The 19,016-nt window shown below is 43.1% G+C and overlaps 1 protein-coding gene across 2 annotated transcripts in view; it reads left to right on the top strand.

Annotated features, from left to right (window-relative positions):
- SRPX2 (sushi repeat containing protein X-linked 2) overlaps positions 1-19,016 on the top strand; it is a 72,540-nt gene that overhangs the window by 12,005 nt on the left and 41,519 nt on the right. For both annotated transcript variants that reach the window (XM_030208887.1, XM_030208888.1), the window contains exon 2: positions 1,880-2,065. In XM_030208887.1, the coding sequence (XP_030064747.1) occupies positions 2,002-2,065 (64 nt within the window). In that variant the 5' untranslated portion in view covers positions 1,880-2,001. The remainder of the gene's footprint in view (positions 1-1,879; positions 2,066-19,016) is intronic.

Below are 19,016 nucleotides of genomic sequence, written 5' to 3'. Positions count from 1 at the left end.
TCTTATGTGATCTGGTCTCACTGTTCCTAAGGTCATGCAGCTTCAGCTATCCATGCTCTATTCACTGTACAGAGGGATTTTTCTGATCACAAACAGCACAGCAGTACCTTCTGATTTACTTAGTTTCAGAGCTGCTAGGTTACAAGAACTGAAAACGTGTAAACCTCAATATCTCCCCAGGCTGATAGTTCCTGCTTTTTTAACAACTATGAGGCAGTGCTGTATTCGAAATGAAATCCAGCCCAAAAGCAGTACTAGGAAAAAACCAAAGCTAAACATGAGGGTTATTGTAATGCTTTCTGGACAGGATACTGATCCGTCCTTCAACAGGCAGGAAAACCCTTGTCCCCTTGGCCTGGATTTTCTTTCACAGTGCACAAACTGCCCGTTATTTCAGGCTGGTTGTCAATTGTCAGCTTCCCAGGTACCAGGCTTTCAGGCAAAAATAAAGTTATATGTCTGGGTGCAGGAGTAGAGTACAGAGCTCCAGTTTTATCAGTGCCAGTAATCACCGTGTGACCACCAGCAGATCACTCAGCATCCCTGACTGCCATTTTAGTTTGTAAGCTCTGCATAGAAGGGGCCTCATCTCCCTCTTGCCTTACCTTCTCTCTTCCTTCCTCAGTTTTCACATCTCTCCTTCCCCATACAATTCCAAACCAGTGTTGCCAGGTAGTCGTGGAAAAACAAGCATATTTTCCTTAAAAAACAACCAAACCCATAAGAAGAGATATCAGTTCAAAAACAAGCCCCAAAATAAGGCCAATTTTTTAACATACTGTGAAGTTTAATCATACGCTTAAACACTCTTCAATGTCAATTTACATCAATTGAACTGCAGTTTTTAAATATTAACTCTTCAAGGATATTCTGGACAAACGCAACAGTACTCCTAGAACAGTGCTGCTGCCAATATATCAAAGAGTTGGTTCAGCCTGTACCAGTGTTTCACCAATTGAAAGCCAGGATCTCCTCAATCACTTGCACTTCTCCCACATACAGCCACCTAAAGCCCCCAAAGTCCTAAGCAACAGATTAGCATAAATCCCAATAAACAAACACATATAATTACACAAGTAATGGGGAGTGTGCACTTCCTACATATGAACTGTGGCTCCTAAGACGCAGGAAGTACCAGTATCCTTTCTTACCTTTTTTCCCCAAAACCATTAGTGGATCAGGCACAAAGGAACAATATTCTGTACAACTGTTGTCTATAAATCACAAATAGAAAATAATAATAATAATAACGAGCAACTGAAATACCCCCCTCCACACACACACACACACACCCCTTCTACCCTTCCAACCCCAACAATAGTTAACTTCTACTACCCCAACGGACCCTAATCCACCCAAGGGTACAAAATACAACCCAATCTGTATGCCCTAGTGGGAGAGAAATATGCCCTATGCAGCACTGTTGTGATTTTTTAATGTGTAGATGGATAAGTCATAAACAATCTCAGGATTCAGTCTAGCTCTCCTGCCTTCCATAGTTCTTCCCACAATAGAAAATGGCCTCTCAGAAGATTTCCTGGTAGCAGGAATGCCCAGGAGCCTCCGTGCAAGTGTTGCCAGTTTTGGCCAGAATTTTTCCTTGTTTTTCCGAAACATCAAAACATCATTGTCTGCATTAGAGAATGACATAGGGACGGGGACAAAGTTTGTCCTCATCCCCGTGGGCTTTGTCCCCATCCCCGCCCCCTGCAGTTACTTCGTGTCCCTGTCCCCATGTCATTCTCTAGTCACACTCTGCAAGGAACCTAGGTTTCACAGGGCCAACGTGAACTATAAATATTTGTATCTACTGACAGAAACATATCAGTGCTATGGACAATAAAGTTCCCAGATGTAAAATTAATTTCTTCCTTTTTAGGTCCTGCTCCATCATTCCTGTTGATTTTGAGATTTCAGCTTTGTCTCTGACGTTTTGGAGGCATTTCTTCAAAAGACAGAATTCTAGGATCTGGGATCCCCTTCCACCATCTGTGTTCCAGAATGGTACATTTGAAACTTGTTTTGCTGTTTGTTGTGAGACTGGTGGCACCTCAGCACTACGAAGGTGAGCTCTTTGCTTGGTTTTTCCACACTGACCTTCTATGTTGCAGGAAATAAACATCCTTGCTAACTGTGCATATCTGGGACACACTGAACAAGATGCGCTAAGCATGTTTCCCGTAAACACAAACGGAAAAAACTGTACATGTGGCCCACCAAATCAGAACACTGACCTTGCCCTGTGGACAGCTGGTGAGCTAAATGAGAATCACATAGAAATGATGGCATTGAAAAAGGTTGTGCGATTTAGGCCTGTTCTTACCGTTTTGATTTGCTTGTCCTAGTTATTCAACCCGTGATGTCCAGGGAGTCTGTAGAATCAGAGATCCCAGCCACTGGTTGGTTGTGGTAATGGTAGGGAAAATCCAAGCACTGTACTCAATAACAGCATCTACTGACTAGACTCAAGGTGCCAGGCTCTGGAAGGAGGCATGGTCTATGGCAGTGGTTCTCAAACCTGGTCCTGGAGGCCCCCAAGCCAGTCAGAGTTTCAGGATATCCACAATGAATATTCATGAGAGAGATTAGTATACCAAAGATATTAATTGTGGATATCCTGAAAACCTGACTGGTTGGGGTGCCTCCAGAACCAGGTTTGGGAACCACTGGTCTGTGGTCCATGGCAGAGGGTTGATGGTGCAATGGCTGGACTAGATGGAGTGGTTAAAAATAGAGAAAACCTTCATATAATTGTGCAGGAAGGCTAGTGGTGCCAGTGCCCAGAGGGTTAGGCCCAACTTTGCTGAAAGTCCAAAAAAACAGGAAGAAACTATTGGACTACCCATGAAAAGAGATGACAGTCTGTGACCATTACTGGAGTCCAATAAACTGGATTCTTCCTCCCCTTGACCATTACTGGAGTCCAGTAAGCTAGATTCTTCTTCTCCCTCCCCAAGGCTATCTTCTTGGTCCTCCCACTCCCCTCTCGCTGTTCAGCAGTGAACCCAGGACCAGTAAAGCCAACATGAAGAAGTAGAGCCAGATACAGGATGGAAAAGTTACATCACTGCTAGGTTCAGAAACATTTCTGGATGAACTGCAAGACCCCTTCGTAAGGCTTACAAGTCAGGGCCAAAGGAGCAATTCAAAGGGGTCTACCCATTTATGAGCATCAAGGGAGTTTTGTTCTTAGACCATTAATGATTAAGTTGGGTTGATTGATGATTTTTGGATTTGTTCTATAGGTTTGTTCTTTTTGAGTAAAAGAAAGGAGAAACACAGGAGGAGCACTAGGTTACAATTCTGCTTAATAAGGGATTGGGAGAAGGACACAAAATTTTCCAGGTAATTTGGGTCTTTGAGAGTACACAAACTCAACCCCCTGATTACTAAGCCATAAGCCACACAAGCAGCTGCCACATAGCAATGCTATGTTAGAAATTGTGACTATAGTAATGTGATTATTTGGCAGGGTTTTTTTTAGATCACTGAAATTTGATTATACTATATATAATCTTTATTAAAGTTTTTGATCTTCTTAAATTAATATTAAATTGAGTGTTTTATATTTATTTAGAAAGAACTGAACAGTAGTCTGAGAACCCTAGGTAGGAAACTTGGAGGTATCAAAATTAAGGGTGTCACCTGTGACTGTAGGGACCTCTTTAACCCTGAAAGCTCAGGTTTGTAACCTAGGAGCCATATTAAATTTATTTCTAAAAGTGGACGCTTATATTTTAACCACTTCCAAGAGATCTTTTGCTAAATTGCATGTTATTTGGAGAAGTCTAATGTTAAGGCAATCATGAATATTTTGGTTATTTGCCATTGGGATTACCATGACACACTATCCCCCAAATTCTATAAATGGTGCCCAAAGGTGGGTGTGCAAATGCACACTCAGTTATAGAATAGGGTCGGTTATGTACATAACATAATTAGCTAATTGGCACTAAATCAACACTTAATTTGAGATAAGTACCAATAATTGGCCTTAACAAGTACTAATTCTCACTGTTTAGCAGTTGTGTGTGTAACTGACTTCCACCCCTATTTTGTAAACTGAGCACCTAACTTCTCTCATGCACAACTCCAAAGGGGGGCGTGGACGGATCATGGGCATTCCCAGGAGTTAGATGCAGAATTATAAAATACTTCTATTTTCATGCCTTAAATAAGTGTAAATAGTCATGCCTAAAGTTAGGTACAAAAATTACTTAAGGTAGTATTCTATTAAAAAATGTTCCACGCAGAACTGAATTCACAGTTACTGTGCATCATCCCGATGCCCAACTATGGGTGCTATTTACTAAATCTACCCCTATATGTTGGACTACCAGATAAGTCTATTCACATACCAAGCAGAGCAGAAAGCATTGTGGAACTGGGAAGAAGAGTCCAAGATAAGGCCAATCTCATTGTTACTTAAGGAATTATATAAGCTGCCATTTTCTTCTTGAGTACATCTTAAAATTTTAGCATTAGCTGAGAGAGAGAGAGAGAGAGTGGTCTGAAATATGGAAAAGAATGCCTTGTCTGATGAATCTCATTAATTAAAAAGACCAGGAGTATCAAGCAGGATCTCACTGGTCTTCTTTACACTTCCACCTTCTTCCAAGGCTTCTTACTAACTCTTTCTTTGTTCCCGCTCTCCCCGTACCTCTTGGTCCGGTGGCTGCAGGAACCAATCTGGCTCTTTCTCAGCTCACTGCCTGGTAAGAACAATTCGTTGTTCTTGACCTTCAAGTTGTTACATTTTGGTATGCATTTTCTGTTTCTCACCTGCCTTGCTGGAGCCAGCCTCTCAGGGAGATAAGGGGGCCTGCTTTGCCCACAGCATGTCCTTGGTGTTGAGCTTCTGCTATAATTTTCCACAAGCTGCAAAGCTGTTACTTGCTGACACAGAGATGTGCGGGTCAGGGTTTACAGCCTCCATTTTGCTGTCATAGGATTATACAGGCCAAGGCCCGCAAGGTGAGACACATAGGGAAATACTCCTACACACCCCCAAACTCAGGAATAGTTGACATGATCTTCTGCCTGTTGCAGCCACCTTCCCTTTAGGTTGAGCCCTCCTATGGTGGCGGGTGCCAGTACTTAGCTAGATGAAACCCAGGGCATAGAGAGGAGTACAGGATACCAAAAACTCTAAAAGTAAAAAGGAGCTAGCAACAGAGCTATGGAGGGATTCCAGCAGTTGTACTGGCATTGGAACAAGGTGACTTCCATGAAGTAGATTTGAGAATCAGTGTATAGAAAAGAGCAATATGAAGTCCTAACATGAGGCAACACTAAAAGAGCTCTGGCAAAAAGGCCAAACAAAGACTGAGTTTAAGTACAAATGCAACAGGTACAAGATGGCCTCCAAGAGGAAGTAGCAGACATAGAGTGAGCCCAGGTAGTCAAGCAGCCAGTTTGAGCCTGCTGACTCCTGCTGGCTGAATATCAGAAGTTCCTCTAGGCAGGGCTCACCTGGATGCTCAATCCCCTGCAGCTTAGTGGCTGAAGCTCACACTTTGCCTGGTATATTCTGTCACAACTTGAGTGCTCAGAAAACCCATTTGTGTTGTCCTTCCATATGAGAAATTGAGATTGGTCAGGCATCTATTTTGCCACAATTCTGAACTCTTTCCTCAGGGCTACTTATGGAAAATTGGATTGTTCAGCATTTAGATGGAAAATTAACACACAGCCAGGCAAGTTTATACCATTGTGCTTTTAAATTATTTATGACATGTAGAGGGGCATTGTCAATATGACTTCTAAATCCAATATTGGACATTTGGGAAAAATATCCAAAACTCCAGTAGCAAACATGGCCATTTTCAAACCAGAAAAAGGTCCAACTTTTTGTTTCAAAAATGGCCATTTGCTAGATGTTTTTGTGCTCAGTGCATCAGTCTTTTAGGACCATTTACAAAAAAAATTCCAAGGAAAAGCGGGGGCTTCACATAAAACGGCCCCAGGTACACATCTCACTATTACCCCTGTATATTGTATGGTGAGCTCTCTAAAACCCACCAAAAACCTACTGTACCCAACTGTACACCACTACAATAACCCTCAGGTCTGCAAGTGTCACCTATATGTAGGTACAGTAGGTGTTTGATGGGTTTTGGAGGGTTCACATGTTCTGCCACAAGTGTACCAGTTACAGTGGCATATGGGCCTGAGTCTCCTTCTCTACAGTGCACTACACCAATCACTGGGCTACTCCAGGGACTTGCTTGCTGCTCTAATAGGAATGTCCATAACATCTGAAGCTGTCATAGAGGTGGGGAGGGGAGGGTCAGTGACCACTGGGGGAGTAAGGGGGGGGGTCATGCCTTAATCCCTCCAGTGGTCAACTGGTTATTTAGGGCACTTTTTTGTGACTTAGTCATGATTGAAACAGATCCAGAACAAAACATCAAACGTTTTTGCTTTGTTCCATTATGGCAGAAAAACATCCAAGTTTAGGGGATGCCCAGATTCCGCCCCCAACATGCCTCCTTGTAATTTGTATGCACTGCAGAGAAAAATGTCTCAAATTCGAGTTTTGAAAATTGCTATTTGGACATTTGTCGGAGAAATCTTCCAAATGGCACTTAATGCCATTTTCAGGTGTTTTTCTCTTTTGAAAATGAGCCCCTTAATTTCTAATTTCTGTTATTTGTTGTTTTTATTCTGGTTACTTTTTCCTGTATTTTTGTACGTTTTATGGTGTGCTTTATATTTTGATGATTATTGCACTCACTGGTTCTCTGACATTGTAGTTCACCTTGAGCAGTTCTTTCTGGAAAGGCAGTGTATAGATTAATAAATTACATTAAATTACCTGCAATTCTGAACCAGTTTACAACTTTCAGAAGTTGTCTATGAAATGTGTTTTGTAAAGATTGTTACACACACAGTAAAAAGGGGAGCTCCTTTCCAAAGGAGATCAGCTTTCTTCTGAGTGTAACGAAATTGTTGAATCTTGAAGAGCAGGCTGAAAAGAGGCAAAGAAGAGGTCATGAGTGAGATGAGAAGGAAGACAAAAAACAAACAGGCAGAGGGGGTATTTGTTTAGATATTGTCTCTGGCTCCCAAGCAGTTAACCACTGTGGTTTCCAGAATAAAGTGAGGGTGGCAATGTCTGTCCAGGGATAGAAACCAAGAGGAGACACAATCAGTGAGGTTAGCCATTCTGAAGACATGCAGAATAAATGCAAAACTAACCTTCCATCACAATCACCACAAAATTATGCCTTTCCTGGAAGAAGGGTCTGGCTGTCATTCTGCCACTACCTCTGTTGACACTGAGAGGGTGATATATGCCTGGAATAGCCTACTGGCGGATATAGTGATAACCAAAATTGCGGCAGATTCAAGCATGCTTGGACAGATATAGAGGACAGTGGTAGGAACAAGGGGTTCCTTTTATAAAGGTGCGCTGAAAAATGGCTTGCGGTAGTGTAGGCGCGGGTTTTGGGTGCGTGCAGATCCATTTTTCAGCGCGCCTGCAAAAAAATGCCTCTTTTTTTGCCAAAAATGGATGTGCGGCAAAATCAAAATTACTACACGTCCATTTTGGGTCTGAGACCTTACCGCCAGCCATAGACCTAGCGGTAAAGAATTTGGGCAGTAATGACCTATGTGCGTCAGATGCCACTTGTCGTGTGTCCGCTACACACGCCAGAAAATAAAAAATATTTTTCAGACATGCGTAGCGGATGCGCGCCAAAATTCAAAATTACCACAAGGGTCAAGCGGTAACTCCAATTCGGCGCGTACTGGGTGCTCATAGGCATCTACGCAGCTTAGTAAAAGGGGCCCAAGGGAAGGCTGCAGTACTGTAGACTGCCACCTTCCACTCACAAGAGCATATGCACATAGAGAGGTGATACCTTGGTGGATCATGGTTTGTGACAGCTTCAGAGACTACAGAGAGTTTATTTCTTATGAATTCTGAGGGTCAGGGGTAAGAATTACTGTTGAAGGCTTAGTTTTTCACCTTCTTCTGAATCACCACTGACCATCAAAAAAAGACTAGTTATGGAGTAAAATATAGGGCTAGAAATTCAGTGGGATTTATTCAGTGGTTCCTACCCGGGTAAGTCCTGTTCACCAGGTCACACCCAAATAATCAGCAGCGCTTACTAGGATGGTGCCACTGAAATTAGATCAGGCCACCTCAGCACTATCCGGGCAGTGCGGGGCAGTCTGGAGACAGAGCTGGAAGTTTTCCGAGTATCACTGATATTCAGAGCTGGTACCCAGATAGCTGTCTGGGCAAGTTACACTGTTGGATGAATGTGATATGAAGAAGATGCTAATGCATCCTGTTGTCTATCATCACAGCGTGTTGCTATGATTGGTTTTTGCAGCGTCTGCTCTTATATGGGAACTGCATGCCGTATGATAGGTTTTTATACTGAACCGTTCAGGGTCTGTCTGAAAGAATTTGGTGACCCCTGATGAAGGCAAAGCTGAAACTTGGGGGGGGGGGGAACCCACTGACCCGCTGCAGGATAATTATTACCCCCATAATTTACTGTATGAGTAAAAATCTTAAATTTATCTGTTAATTGAAAGACAATCAAGTGGGAGACAGCACTAGTGAAAAGAAACAGTCAACAGATGTTGGAAATCCATACTTGTAGGTTAAACCTCTTCGCTGTACTTCACTGTAGTCTCTGGAACTCTTTCTTGTATATTCCCCCTCCTACCCACCCCGAATTTCTCCTTTTCTTCGTACTCTGTCCCGTGATAGAAAGTCTCCTTTTCCTGTCTGTTACTGGAAGACCCTCTGCAGTCTTCTCACTTTCTCACAGTGATGAGATCCTTTCTTCCCTTGGGACACAGGCTTCGGCCCAGGTCTCCTAAACAGTAAGGTTCTCCTATCTTATAGTCTTAATAATCTCTCTCGTCTGATTCAAAATCCCATGCAGTTCCACACACTTACAAAGTTTTCGTGGGCACAAGGGTGGAAAGCATGAAGGACCCTGGACTAGACTTCCTGAGCCGGTACGTCAAGCTCCATCTCTGGCCGTCTTCAAATCTAAGCTAAAAGCCCACCTTTTTGATGCTGCTTTTAACTCCTAACCCTTATTCACTTGTTCAGAACCCTTATTTTATCATCCTCACTTTAACATTCCCTTATCTCTTGTTTGTCCTAATTAGATTGTAAGCTCTGTCGAGCAGGGACTGTCTCTTCATGTTCAAGTGTACAGCGTTGTGTACGTCTAGTAGCGCTTTAAAAATGATAAGTAGTAGTAGTAATACTTCCTTTTTTACATCACTCTCCCATAAACACAACATCTTGGGTTTCTCTATCCACTCATAGGATCCTTGAATTCTATTCTTCCAGCCTCTACTTGTTTCTTGCTAGGTAGAAACTCCACCTGTCTCCACATTCTCCTCTCCAGTTATCTTATCTTAAGCCTTGACTTCCCTGAAGACAACTTCTCTGCTTTAACACTGAGGCTTGGGAGGCACTCAGATTCTCCTCTTTTCATTTGGTATGAGTCTTAGTCATCAAGCAAACCCCACTGACAATTGGAGCTCTGCCTTCTTGTTGTCCAGTGATGGACAACAAGTGGCCTAGTGGAGTGGAGGAGTGGCCTAGTGGTTAGGGTGGTGGACTTTGGTCCTGAGGAACTGAGTTCGATTCTCAGTACAGGCAGCTCCTTGTGACTCTGGGCAAGTCACTTAACCCTCCATTGCCTGCCGCATTGAGCCTGCCATGAGTGGGAAAGCACGGGGTACTAATGTAACAAAAATAAATAAATAAATGGTAGTATCGAGAGAGATGTCAATTATAGGCTTGGCAAGGCAACAGCAATATTTCAGTGGATGCATTGAATATAGCAACAATCAACATGATGATGAAAATGAAGCTCTAAAGCTATTCTGCCAACAGTGATCTATGCTTGAGAAATATGGAAAATTACTGCAAAGAGAGCACAAAACAGAATGGATTCCATCAGCAGAGCCTGTGAAGAATCCTTGATGCCATTTATCATCTCTCCCTGTTTCTCACCTAACCCACCCCACCATCTTCCTGTGAGACTGTCATTGGAATGCTTTTGTGTTTCACTTATATATTCTGATATTTGTCAACATTTGCTTATTTCTCTTCAGAAGAAGAAGGGTTACCTTTGAAAGCTAATTAAAAATGTATTGTTAGTCTAACAAAAAAAAAGGTATCATCTTATTTTCTGTTCTGTGTTTTGATTTATTATTTATTACCTTCGAAAAAGAAAAAATGAAAAAATATATTTTGGATGCTTATATTCCTCTGAGTTGCAACATCTAACAGTGTGTCCTGCAAAGACCATCTTCGTAGCCACGCTAGGTCAGACCGGTTCAATGGCATTAATCAACTGGAATGCCTGAGACTGGGATTACTGCAGTTATAAACCCTTTGAGTTTCACAAAGTAAAAAAAATACCCCTAAAACTTCTCTGATTTAAACAATTTGATCATATATATTTTGTCAAATTGTCTTTTCCTTCTATCCAATATCTTGCCAAAATGTAATGTTTGCTAAATTTTAATAAATCACACCTTTTCACACACCCTCACATTAAAATTATAATAAGTTTAGCCACCTTAACATTTAGCACAATACATGCAAAAATATAGAAAAACGATTATTTTGAAAATCTGTGTACTGATCTTAAATGACTAAAAAAGTATGATTGAAGATTTATGAGATAAAGATTGCAGCACAAAATTTGAAAACAGCATGACCTGTTTCCTCCAGCTGTGTCAGGGGTCTGCTATATGTCAGGAAAAAATAACCTCTCCCTTAAAATTTGTCAGAAAATGTAACAAGCCCTGTGAGCTTGCTAAATCTCATAAACACTGGAGCAGCTGCTGGAGATGGGCAAGCACAAAACACAGTTTGCTCACTTTGTACCATATTTATTTTATTGTACCGGTCCAGTTTTACAAACTATGGGGTCCTTTTACAAAGATGCGCTGAAAAATGGCTTGCGGTAGTGTAAGCGTGGGTTTTGGGCATGCGCCAATCCATTTTTCAGCGTGCCTGTGAAAAAGGCCTCTTTTTTTTTTTTTTTGACCGAAAATGGATGTGCGGCAAAATCAAAATTGCCGCACGTCCATTTTGGGTCTGAGACCTTACCACCAGCCATTGACCTAGCGGTAAAGAATCCAGGTGGTAATGACCTACACACGTCAAATGCCACTTGGCACACGTCCATTCTGTGCATCCAAAAATCAAAAATATTTTTCAGATGCGCGTATCGGATACGTGCCAAAAATGAAATTACTGCAAGAGCCATGCGGTAGTCAGGCGGTAACTCCATTTTGGTGTGCGTTGGGCGCGCGTAGATGCTTATGCGGCTTAGTAAAAGGACCCCTATGTATATTTAAGCCAAATGTACACAAAAATTAAGCGCTTCATCTGCTTCCAGAACAGTATCGACGGACTTGTATGTGAGTGGCTCGCTTTGAATGTTAGACTGAATAATTTTGTTCAGTTTGTAGACATCTTTGTTCTTGGCCGCAAGAATAGCTCGTTCACTCAGCGAATCGTGATTCTTATAATTGGTTTGAATATTGGGAAATACTTTTTCAACCAATTGTTATTTTGAGGTCAGAAAATTGCAGAAGTTATGAGGCAATGAAATTCGTCCTGAGGTCAGATCAACCAGCACCTTTCCGTTCCCAATTTTCAGCAATTGATGTGAGAATATCTGAGCTGATTGATGGTTTTGCAGCTGGACACGCATATTTGTAGTTAAGTTTAATGTCTTTACATGTTGCCACAAAGTAGAGTATTTTAGGCAAGCATTTATTTCATCCGCTGGTGTCGATTGAGGAATTACAGGTAATGTTTGCCTGAAATGTCCTGCAAGCAATATTAATGTGTTCCCAAATGGTCTGATGTTTCCACGCAAATCTTGCAATGATCGATCAAGAGCCTCGAGCGATGTTTTTTGCTGTGCTGTTTCCTCAGCACATATCTGAGCCATTCTTTGTCTGTTTCGCTCGTTCGCTGATGCCCGTTCTTCCTCAGTTTGATTTGCAATTGTAGGTATATAAAAACACACGCGTATTCGAATGCAACGTTGTGTCGAAATTTCAAAGCAATCAGTGAAGAACTTTCAGAGATGTAAGCCACTCTCAGCCTGTCGTGTTGATTCTGTTGAGAACAAAGTAGATCTGAAGCTGCAGAACGCGATTGCCGTGCTCGCAACCATGCATCGTCAAGTCTGGCTGCACGTCGCTCTGCTGCTTTCTCGGCATGTATTTGAGCCATTCTTTGTGTGTTTCGCTCGTTCGCTGATGGCTGTTCTTCCTCAGTTTGATTTGCAATTACTCATCACACTGCTTCCGCTCCGCGAGTACGACAGCTGTGACATCTATATAATAGTAGGTATATAAAAACATGCGCGTAATTTCAAAGCAATCGGTGAAGAACTTTCGGAGATTTAAGCCACTCTCAGCCTGTCGCATTGATTCTGTTGAGAATGAAGCAGATCTGAAGCTGCAGAATGCGATCGCCGTGCTCGCAAACGTGCATCGTCAAGTCTGGCTGCACGTCACTCTGCTGCTTCCTCGGCATGTATTTGAGCCATTCTTTGTCTGTTTCGCTCGTTCGGTGATGGCCGTTCTTCCTCAGTTTGATTTGCAATTACTCGTCGCACTGCTTCCGCTCCACGAGTACGACAGCTGTGACATCTATATAATAGTTGGTATATAAAAACATGCGCGTATTTGAAGGCAACGTTGTGTCCAAATTTGAAAGCAATCGGTGAAGAACTTTCAGAGATTTAAGATTTTGAACAAACGAACATTTACATTTTTATTTATATAGATTTGCTGCATTTGTATCCCACATTTTCCCACCTATTTGCAGGCTCAATGTGGCTTACATTATATAGCAATGGCATCACCATTAACAGAGTAAGAGGTTCAGCATATTGTTACAATTAATGTACAAGAATAACTGGTAGGTAGGGTAAATAAAATGATAATACATAACATACAAGTGACAGTAGGAAAAAAATGTAATGTTCAATAATGATAATATGATAAAATAATCAAATCAGAAGGCATCAATATTGGTTGGTTCTGAAATAGATTAAGATATATACAATGATTAAGCTATATACACTCAATGATTAGCTATATAACTAAAAAGAAACAATACCTATCTATAAACAATCATTACATCACTGGTCTCTACATCTAAGCAATGCTAAGAGTTCTTAGACCAAGTAAAGAAGCAATAATACACTATACATAGAACATCACTGGTCAGGAATTTCAGGCCCTTATCTCATCAGCTGGGAGGCCTGTTGCAGGGAAAGCCCGAAGTCTCCTTATGACCAGGAACAAGTCTTTTCTGCAGGATGCATCCACCCACAGATGAGCCTCAAAGCTCTGCTGCAACAAGCCTCCCTTTTTATTAAGCTAAAGCTTCTTTTCAGAGCCAAGGAAAATTACAGAATGCTTGAGAATAGGTAAACAAGCCATACTGCGGGAATATGGTCACATGTTTCCAAGTGCAGGTGGCCAGTCTGAACTTTGAAAACAAGCGCCATCCTCCTCTTCACATACCAAATTAATTAGAGCTGTGTCTTATCTTCTGCATTCCAACTTATTTTCACACAAAGTTAAACAATAATTTTTAAACAGAATTACTTCTAATCAACAATACAGACCCCAAGTGCACTTGTTAGTCAAGGCAGATAGAGTTGAAAAGTAATCTCTAAAATCCTTTTTATTACAAACTGCTATGGCAGGCCTGCCCCTACCATATATACACAAAGATATCTACTCCATGGTTCCAAAAATTATTCACTGCTAGAACATACTTTTAAAAAAAGACAAAACATTATCTGGCAAATCCAGAAGTCTGCAATTTCCACTATTCTCTTGCCTTGAGTAAATAAATAGAAATAAAATAAAGCATAGAAAAGAAAATAAGATGATACCTTTTTTATTGGACTAACTTAATACATTTTTTGATTATCTTTCGGAGGTAATCCTTCTTCTTCAGATCAGAAATTAGCAAATGTTGATAAATAATAGTATATATAAGTGCAACATCAAAGCATTCCAATCATAGTCTCACAGGAAGAAGCTGGGGTGGGATGGTGAGAAACTTGGGAGCTGGGTGGATGAGAGACAAGGAGAGATGCATGGTGATAAGGGGGTGACAAAGCGACTGTATGGAGACTCAAATAGGGCACAGGGCCTAAGCTTGCAGCCACTGCAGGCTTGGTGTAACCTGGGTCTCTTTCTCAAGTTACATCAGGTAGGCTCACAACCTCCAACCCCCAGTCTCACAAATTTACATCTTAGATAAAACAATCAAAGATGCTCACTGTTAAATAATTCACATTTCTAAAAATATATATTTTGTGCGTTTTCATACGGACCATGGGTCATAGGACCATTCTGACTTACGGTTTGTTTGATGATCCACAGAGCAGAACAGCACACTGTCCAGCTTATTTTCGAAAGAGAAAGATGCCCATATTTCGACCCAAATCGGGAGATGTGCGTCTTTCTCCCGTGGGCGAACAAATCGGTATAATCGAAAGCTGATTTTGGTCGTCTTCAACTGCACTCCATCGCAGGAATGAACAAAGTGGACGGGGGGGGGGGGGGTGTCGGAGGCATGGTGAAGGCGGGACTGGGGCGTGGTTATCGGCCGAGGAGAGATGGGCGTCATTAGCTGATAATCGAAACAAGAAGGGCGTTTAGGACGAGAATTTGGTCCGCTTTATTTGGACCCTTTTTTTTTCAGGTCCAAGTCCCCAAAAAGTGCCCCAACTGACCAGATGACCACTGGAGGGAATCAGGGATCACCTCCCCTGACTCCCCCAGTGGTCACTAACCCCCTCCCACCAAAAAAAACCCCACTTTACAAACTTTTTTTTGCCAGCCTGTATGCCAGCCTCAAATGCCGTACCCACCTCCATGACAGCAGAATATGTTCTATCCTCTGACAGCCTTTCCCTGGTTCTGATGTGGCTCTCGGGTGAGTGTGACACCTTTTCTGTTATGCGCACTGCAGAGTCACATCAGCAATGCATTGTGGTGGGTGTAGGGTATTGGGCTCCGTGATTCCACTAGCTTGTGTTAAATGCTCACGATGTTGGTAGTTGGTAGGCTCTACTTCCATGGTGCTTTTCCCTCTGCTTACTGGGTCAGAGTGTTTCCTGTTTTGTTTCCGGTAGTCCATGAGGTAGTGGCCATTTTTGTAAGCCAGTTTTAGCTCCCTTTCACGTGTTACCCATGTTACTGAAAGTGGGCATTGTACAGCATTCTGCCAGCTCTGACCTACTGCTAATCTCAGGACCAGGGAGACTCTTTGCCAGTGGGGCACAACCTCTGATCTGCAGTTAACTGTGAGTAAACGTGCTTATTCCAATAAAGGACGTTTTCGGAGACATTAGTCTTCAGGTGTCAACTGGTGTGCCAAGGTTCTACAGCAGCAACAAGTCCTAGAGGCCTGGAGCACTTTTAGAGGGTACCGAAGTGCACTTCAGGCAGGCGGACCCAGGCCCATCCCCCCTACCTGTAACACTTGTTCTGGTAAATGGGAGGCCTCCAAAACCCATTGTACCCACATGTAGGTGCCCCCTTCACCCCTAAGAGCTATGGTAGTGTTGTACATTTGTGGGTAGTGGGTTTTGGGGTTGGGGGCTCAGCACCCGTGGTAAGGGAGCTATGCATGTGGGAGCTGTTTCGGAAGTCCACCGCACTGACCTCTAGGGTGCCCAGTTGGTGTCCTGGCATGTCAGGGGGGCCAGTGTACTACGAATCCTGGCCCCTCCCACGACCAAATGGCTCGGATTAGGACGTTTTTGAGCTGGCCCGTTTTAGTTTCCATTATCGCAAAAAAAAACAAAAACACCCAGCTCAGAAATGAACAAATCCATGGCATTTGGTCCATACAAACCGTATTTTTGAAACAAAACAAAGACGTCCATTGAAAATACGGTCTGTCCCTCCTCTTCACGTACCCATTTTCGGACATAGATGCCCATGGAGATAGGCGTTCGCGTTTGATTATGCCCCTCCATGTCTCCCTGGTTAAAATGGCAACGAAGGCAAGAAGAGACGAAAGCTGGGTCCAGGTCCACCATCTTCCCCCCGCCCTCCCCCAGCTCCTCAACTGCCCACCGGGTCATCAAAAAACTGCAGCAGGTCACTGCAGAGACAATGCTGAAAGCTGCCTATCTGGTCAGCAGGAGCTTTTCTCTGCCACATCCCACCATTCTGATGCAACTTTCAGTGGGTGGGACGCAGAAGAGGAAAGGTCCCGCCAGCCAGTGAGGCAGCTTTCAGTGCTGTCTCTGTGGTGACCCACTGCAGCCTTTGGAGGACCTGGTGGGCAGGTGAGGAGCTGGGGGGAGAGATGCCATACCTGGGCGTAGGCAGGAGAGATGCCCAGAAATAAGCAATGGATTTTGAATAACCCCTCCCCTGGGGACCTTTTGCAGCACATCAGTTGAAAATCACTGCTGTAGGGAATGTGCTTTATAATGCTACACTGTTGTTCTACTAGGCATCAGGGGCGTAGCCAGACTTCGGCGGGAGGGGGTCCAGAGCCCGAGGTGAGGGGGCACATTTTAGCCCCCCCCCCGGTGTCGCCGACCCCCACCCCACCATTGCTGAACCACCCCCATCTTTGACCCCCCCCGCCCCATCTTTGACCCCCCCGCCATTGCCAACCCCCCTCCCGCCGCCGCCTACCTTTGCTGGCTGGGGACCCCAACCCCCGCCAGCCAAGCCGAGGTCCTCTTCTTCTCAATCCCGCGCAAGGCTTCATTCTAGTCTGACATCCTTTGTTATGTTTCTGTGAGTGATGTCCTGCACGTACAACGTGCAGGGCATCAGACTAGAACGAAGCCTTGCACGGGATTGGGAAGAAGAGGACCTCGGCTCGGCTGGCGGGGGTTGGGGTCCCCCGCCAGCAAAGGTAGGCGGCGGCCGGGGGGGGGGGGTTCATCAGGTTGTCGGAAGGGGGGTCCAGGGGCAAATCTATGGGGACCCAGGCCCCCGTGGCCCCATACTGGCTACACCCCTGCTAGGCATTACAGTAGAGCATTAACAAAAGGTGAAGGGAGAGGAGTTGTCAGTCCCAGCTCAAGTCACTCACTGGCACACTGCCTAAAGAAGCAAGAGCATACCCTGCCAGACTAACATTTTACCAACCTCCATCCCCTTGGTCCTATAATTTGCAGCTGATGACAAAGATAGGGGAGGCTGTGATTAAAGAGCTCTTGCTCTGTTACTGCCCTGCCTGAGTCCCTTCATTAACCAGTGTGTGAGATGATAAATGGTCCAGGACATCTCAATCTCTCTCTCTCTCTCCATACGTGTTCTTAAAATGTTTTTGTTTTCAAAGATAAGTTTTATTAAGATTTTACCAAAAGAGCAATCAGCCAAAAGAAACAAGCACTTTACCACAATTATCCATGTGTTAACAATCTCAATACCTAGAAATCCCCCTCCCAAAGCAACGAAAACCTTTTATAAGTTCTCCACTCAAAAGAACCAGTGTAAAAACATAGGGCCTTGTTTACTAAGGCGCGTTAGCGTTTTTAGCACACTTACAATTAGCGCATGCACTAACCATGAAGGCACCCACATAAATATTGTAGGCGCGTACATGGTTAACATGTACGCGCATTAAAAATGCTAACGCACCTATAACACGGCTTAGTAAACAGGACCCATAGAAAGAAACTTGTTATCTATTCAGCTCCATAAGTTATTGAACAGTCTGCTTCACAATCAAGATGACTATGAGTCCGTAAAAAAAAAATTCAAACTTTGATAAATGCATTGATCTTCTTTGTCCCTTCCACCCAAAACTGACAATTTCTCCATATGGAGCAAATGATGCATCTGATTTCTCCACAATGTCAAAGGAGGGGGGGGTTGTTTCTGTCTGGATCCATCGTAGTAAAAATTAAACATGTTTTTCATACAAATAAACACTGTTCTGTCCCCTCCAATTTCAAGTCATCTTCCAAATCCAGCAAGCGTAACTTAGCACTTTTAGGAATGCAGTGGTGGCCCAACAAGCATTCTAAATGATTCCACAATTCTGCCCAAAATTGAGTAATCCTAATGTTTTTGAAATGTTTTATGGTTTTATAGCATCTATACCTAATATGAAATTAACAAAAACACATAAAAACAAACAAAGAAAGGAAAGATCTGCAGTGAAACAGTATTTGTTTTTCATCCCTGTCTAGTCTCCCCCCTGGACCTCCAGGGCTCATCCTGTTCAAAGAACCAATCAGAGGAGTCCTGCCTGATTGGTCATTCTTTAATTCATATAAATAGAGGATGTTACCAGTCCTTTATTGTAAGCAGAAGATGGCATGGCCAGAAAATAAATAAAATAATGATGGCTGGGAAACAGTGATGAGTCTGGGGATGTACCTGTATTTGTGTTGTTTCATAGTCTTTTTCTTATTATATAGTTTTATGTGTTTTTTATGTATGTGAATTGTAATCTGCATAGTTTTTAGGTGGGCTAGATAGGTAAATGAAATATAAATTAATCTTAAAAAACATTGCAGTTAGGGGCAGCAGAACACCTTTGTGGTTGGAAGAGCCAAACAAAGCAATCCCTGGCCCCACCCCAAGCGCTCTGGTTGCTGATGCTGTAGAGCATAATATTGGTAGGACCATGGAACCATTGCGCCCCCTTCCTCCCCCCCCACACTCCCACATGCAGATATTCTGCTGTCTACGATTGCAGTGATGGTGTGAAGGGAAGGGTGGAGGTGATTAAAGTGATAAGAAGCTGACCGAAAGGCAGGAGATTTTTTTCCCAGAAATAAGTTAAAAGTCCGAGGGGCCCTTTTACTAAGGTGCACTGAAAAATGGCCTGCGGTAGTGTAGACGCGTGTTTTGGGTGCACGCAGAATTTTTCAGCGCATCTGTAAAAAAATGCCTTTTTTAACATTTATGCTGAAAATGGACGTGCAGCAAAATGAAAATTGCCGCATGTCAATTTTGGGTCTGACACTTTAACACCAGCCTTTGAC

Source organism: Microcaecilia unicolor, chromosome 7, assembly GCF_901765095.1.
Source record: "Microcaecilia unicolor chromosome 7, aMicUni1.1, whole genome shotgun sequence".
In the NCBI taxonomy this organism is placed as follows: Eukaryota; Metazoa; Chordata; class Amphibia; order Gymnophiona; family Siphonopidae; genus Microcaecilia; species Microcaecilia unicolor.
The sequence above is the reverse complement of the archived record's forward strand: the minus strand, read 5'-3'. Positions and strand labels throughout refer to the sequence as shown.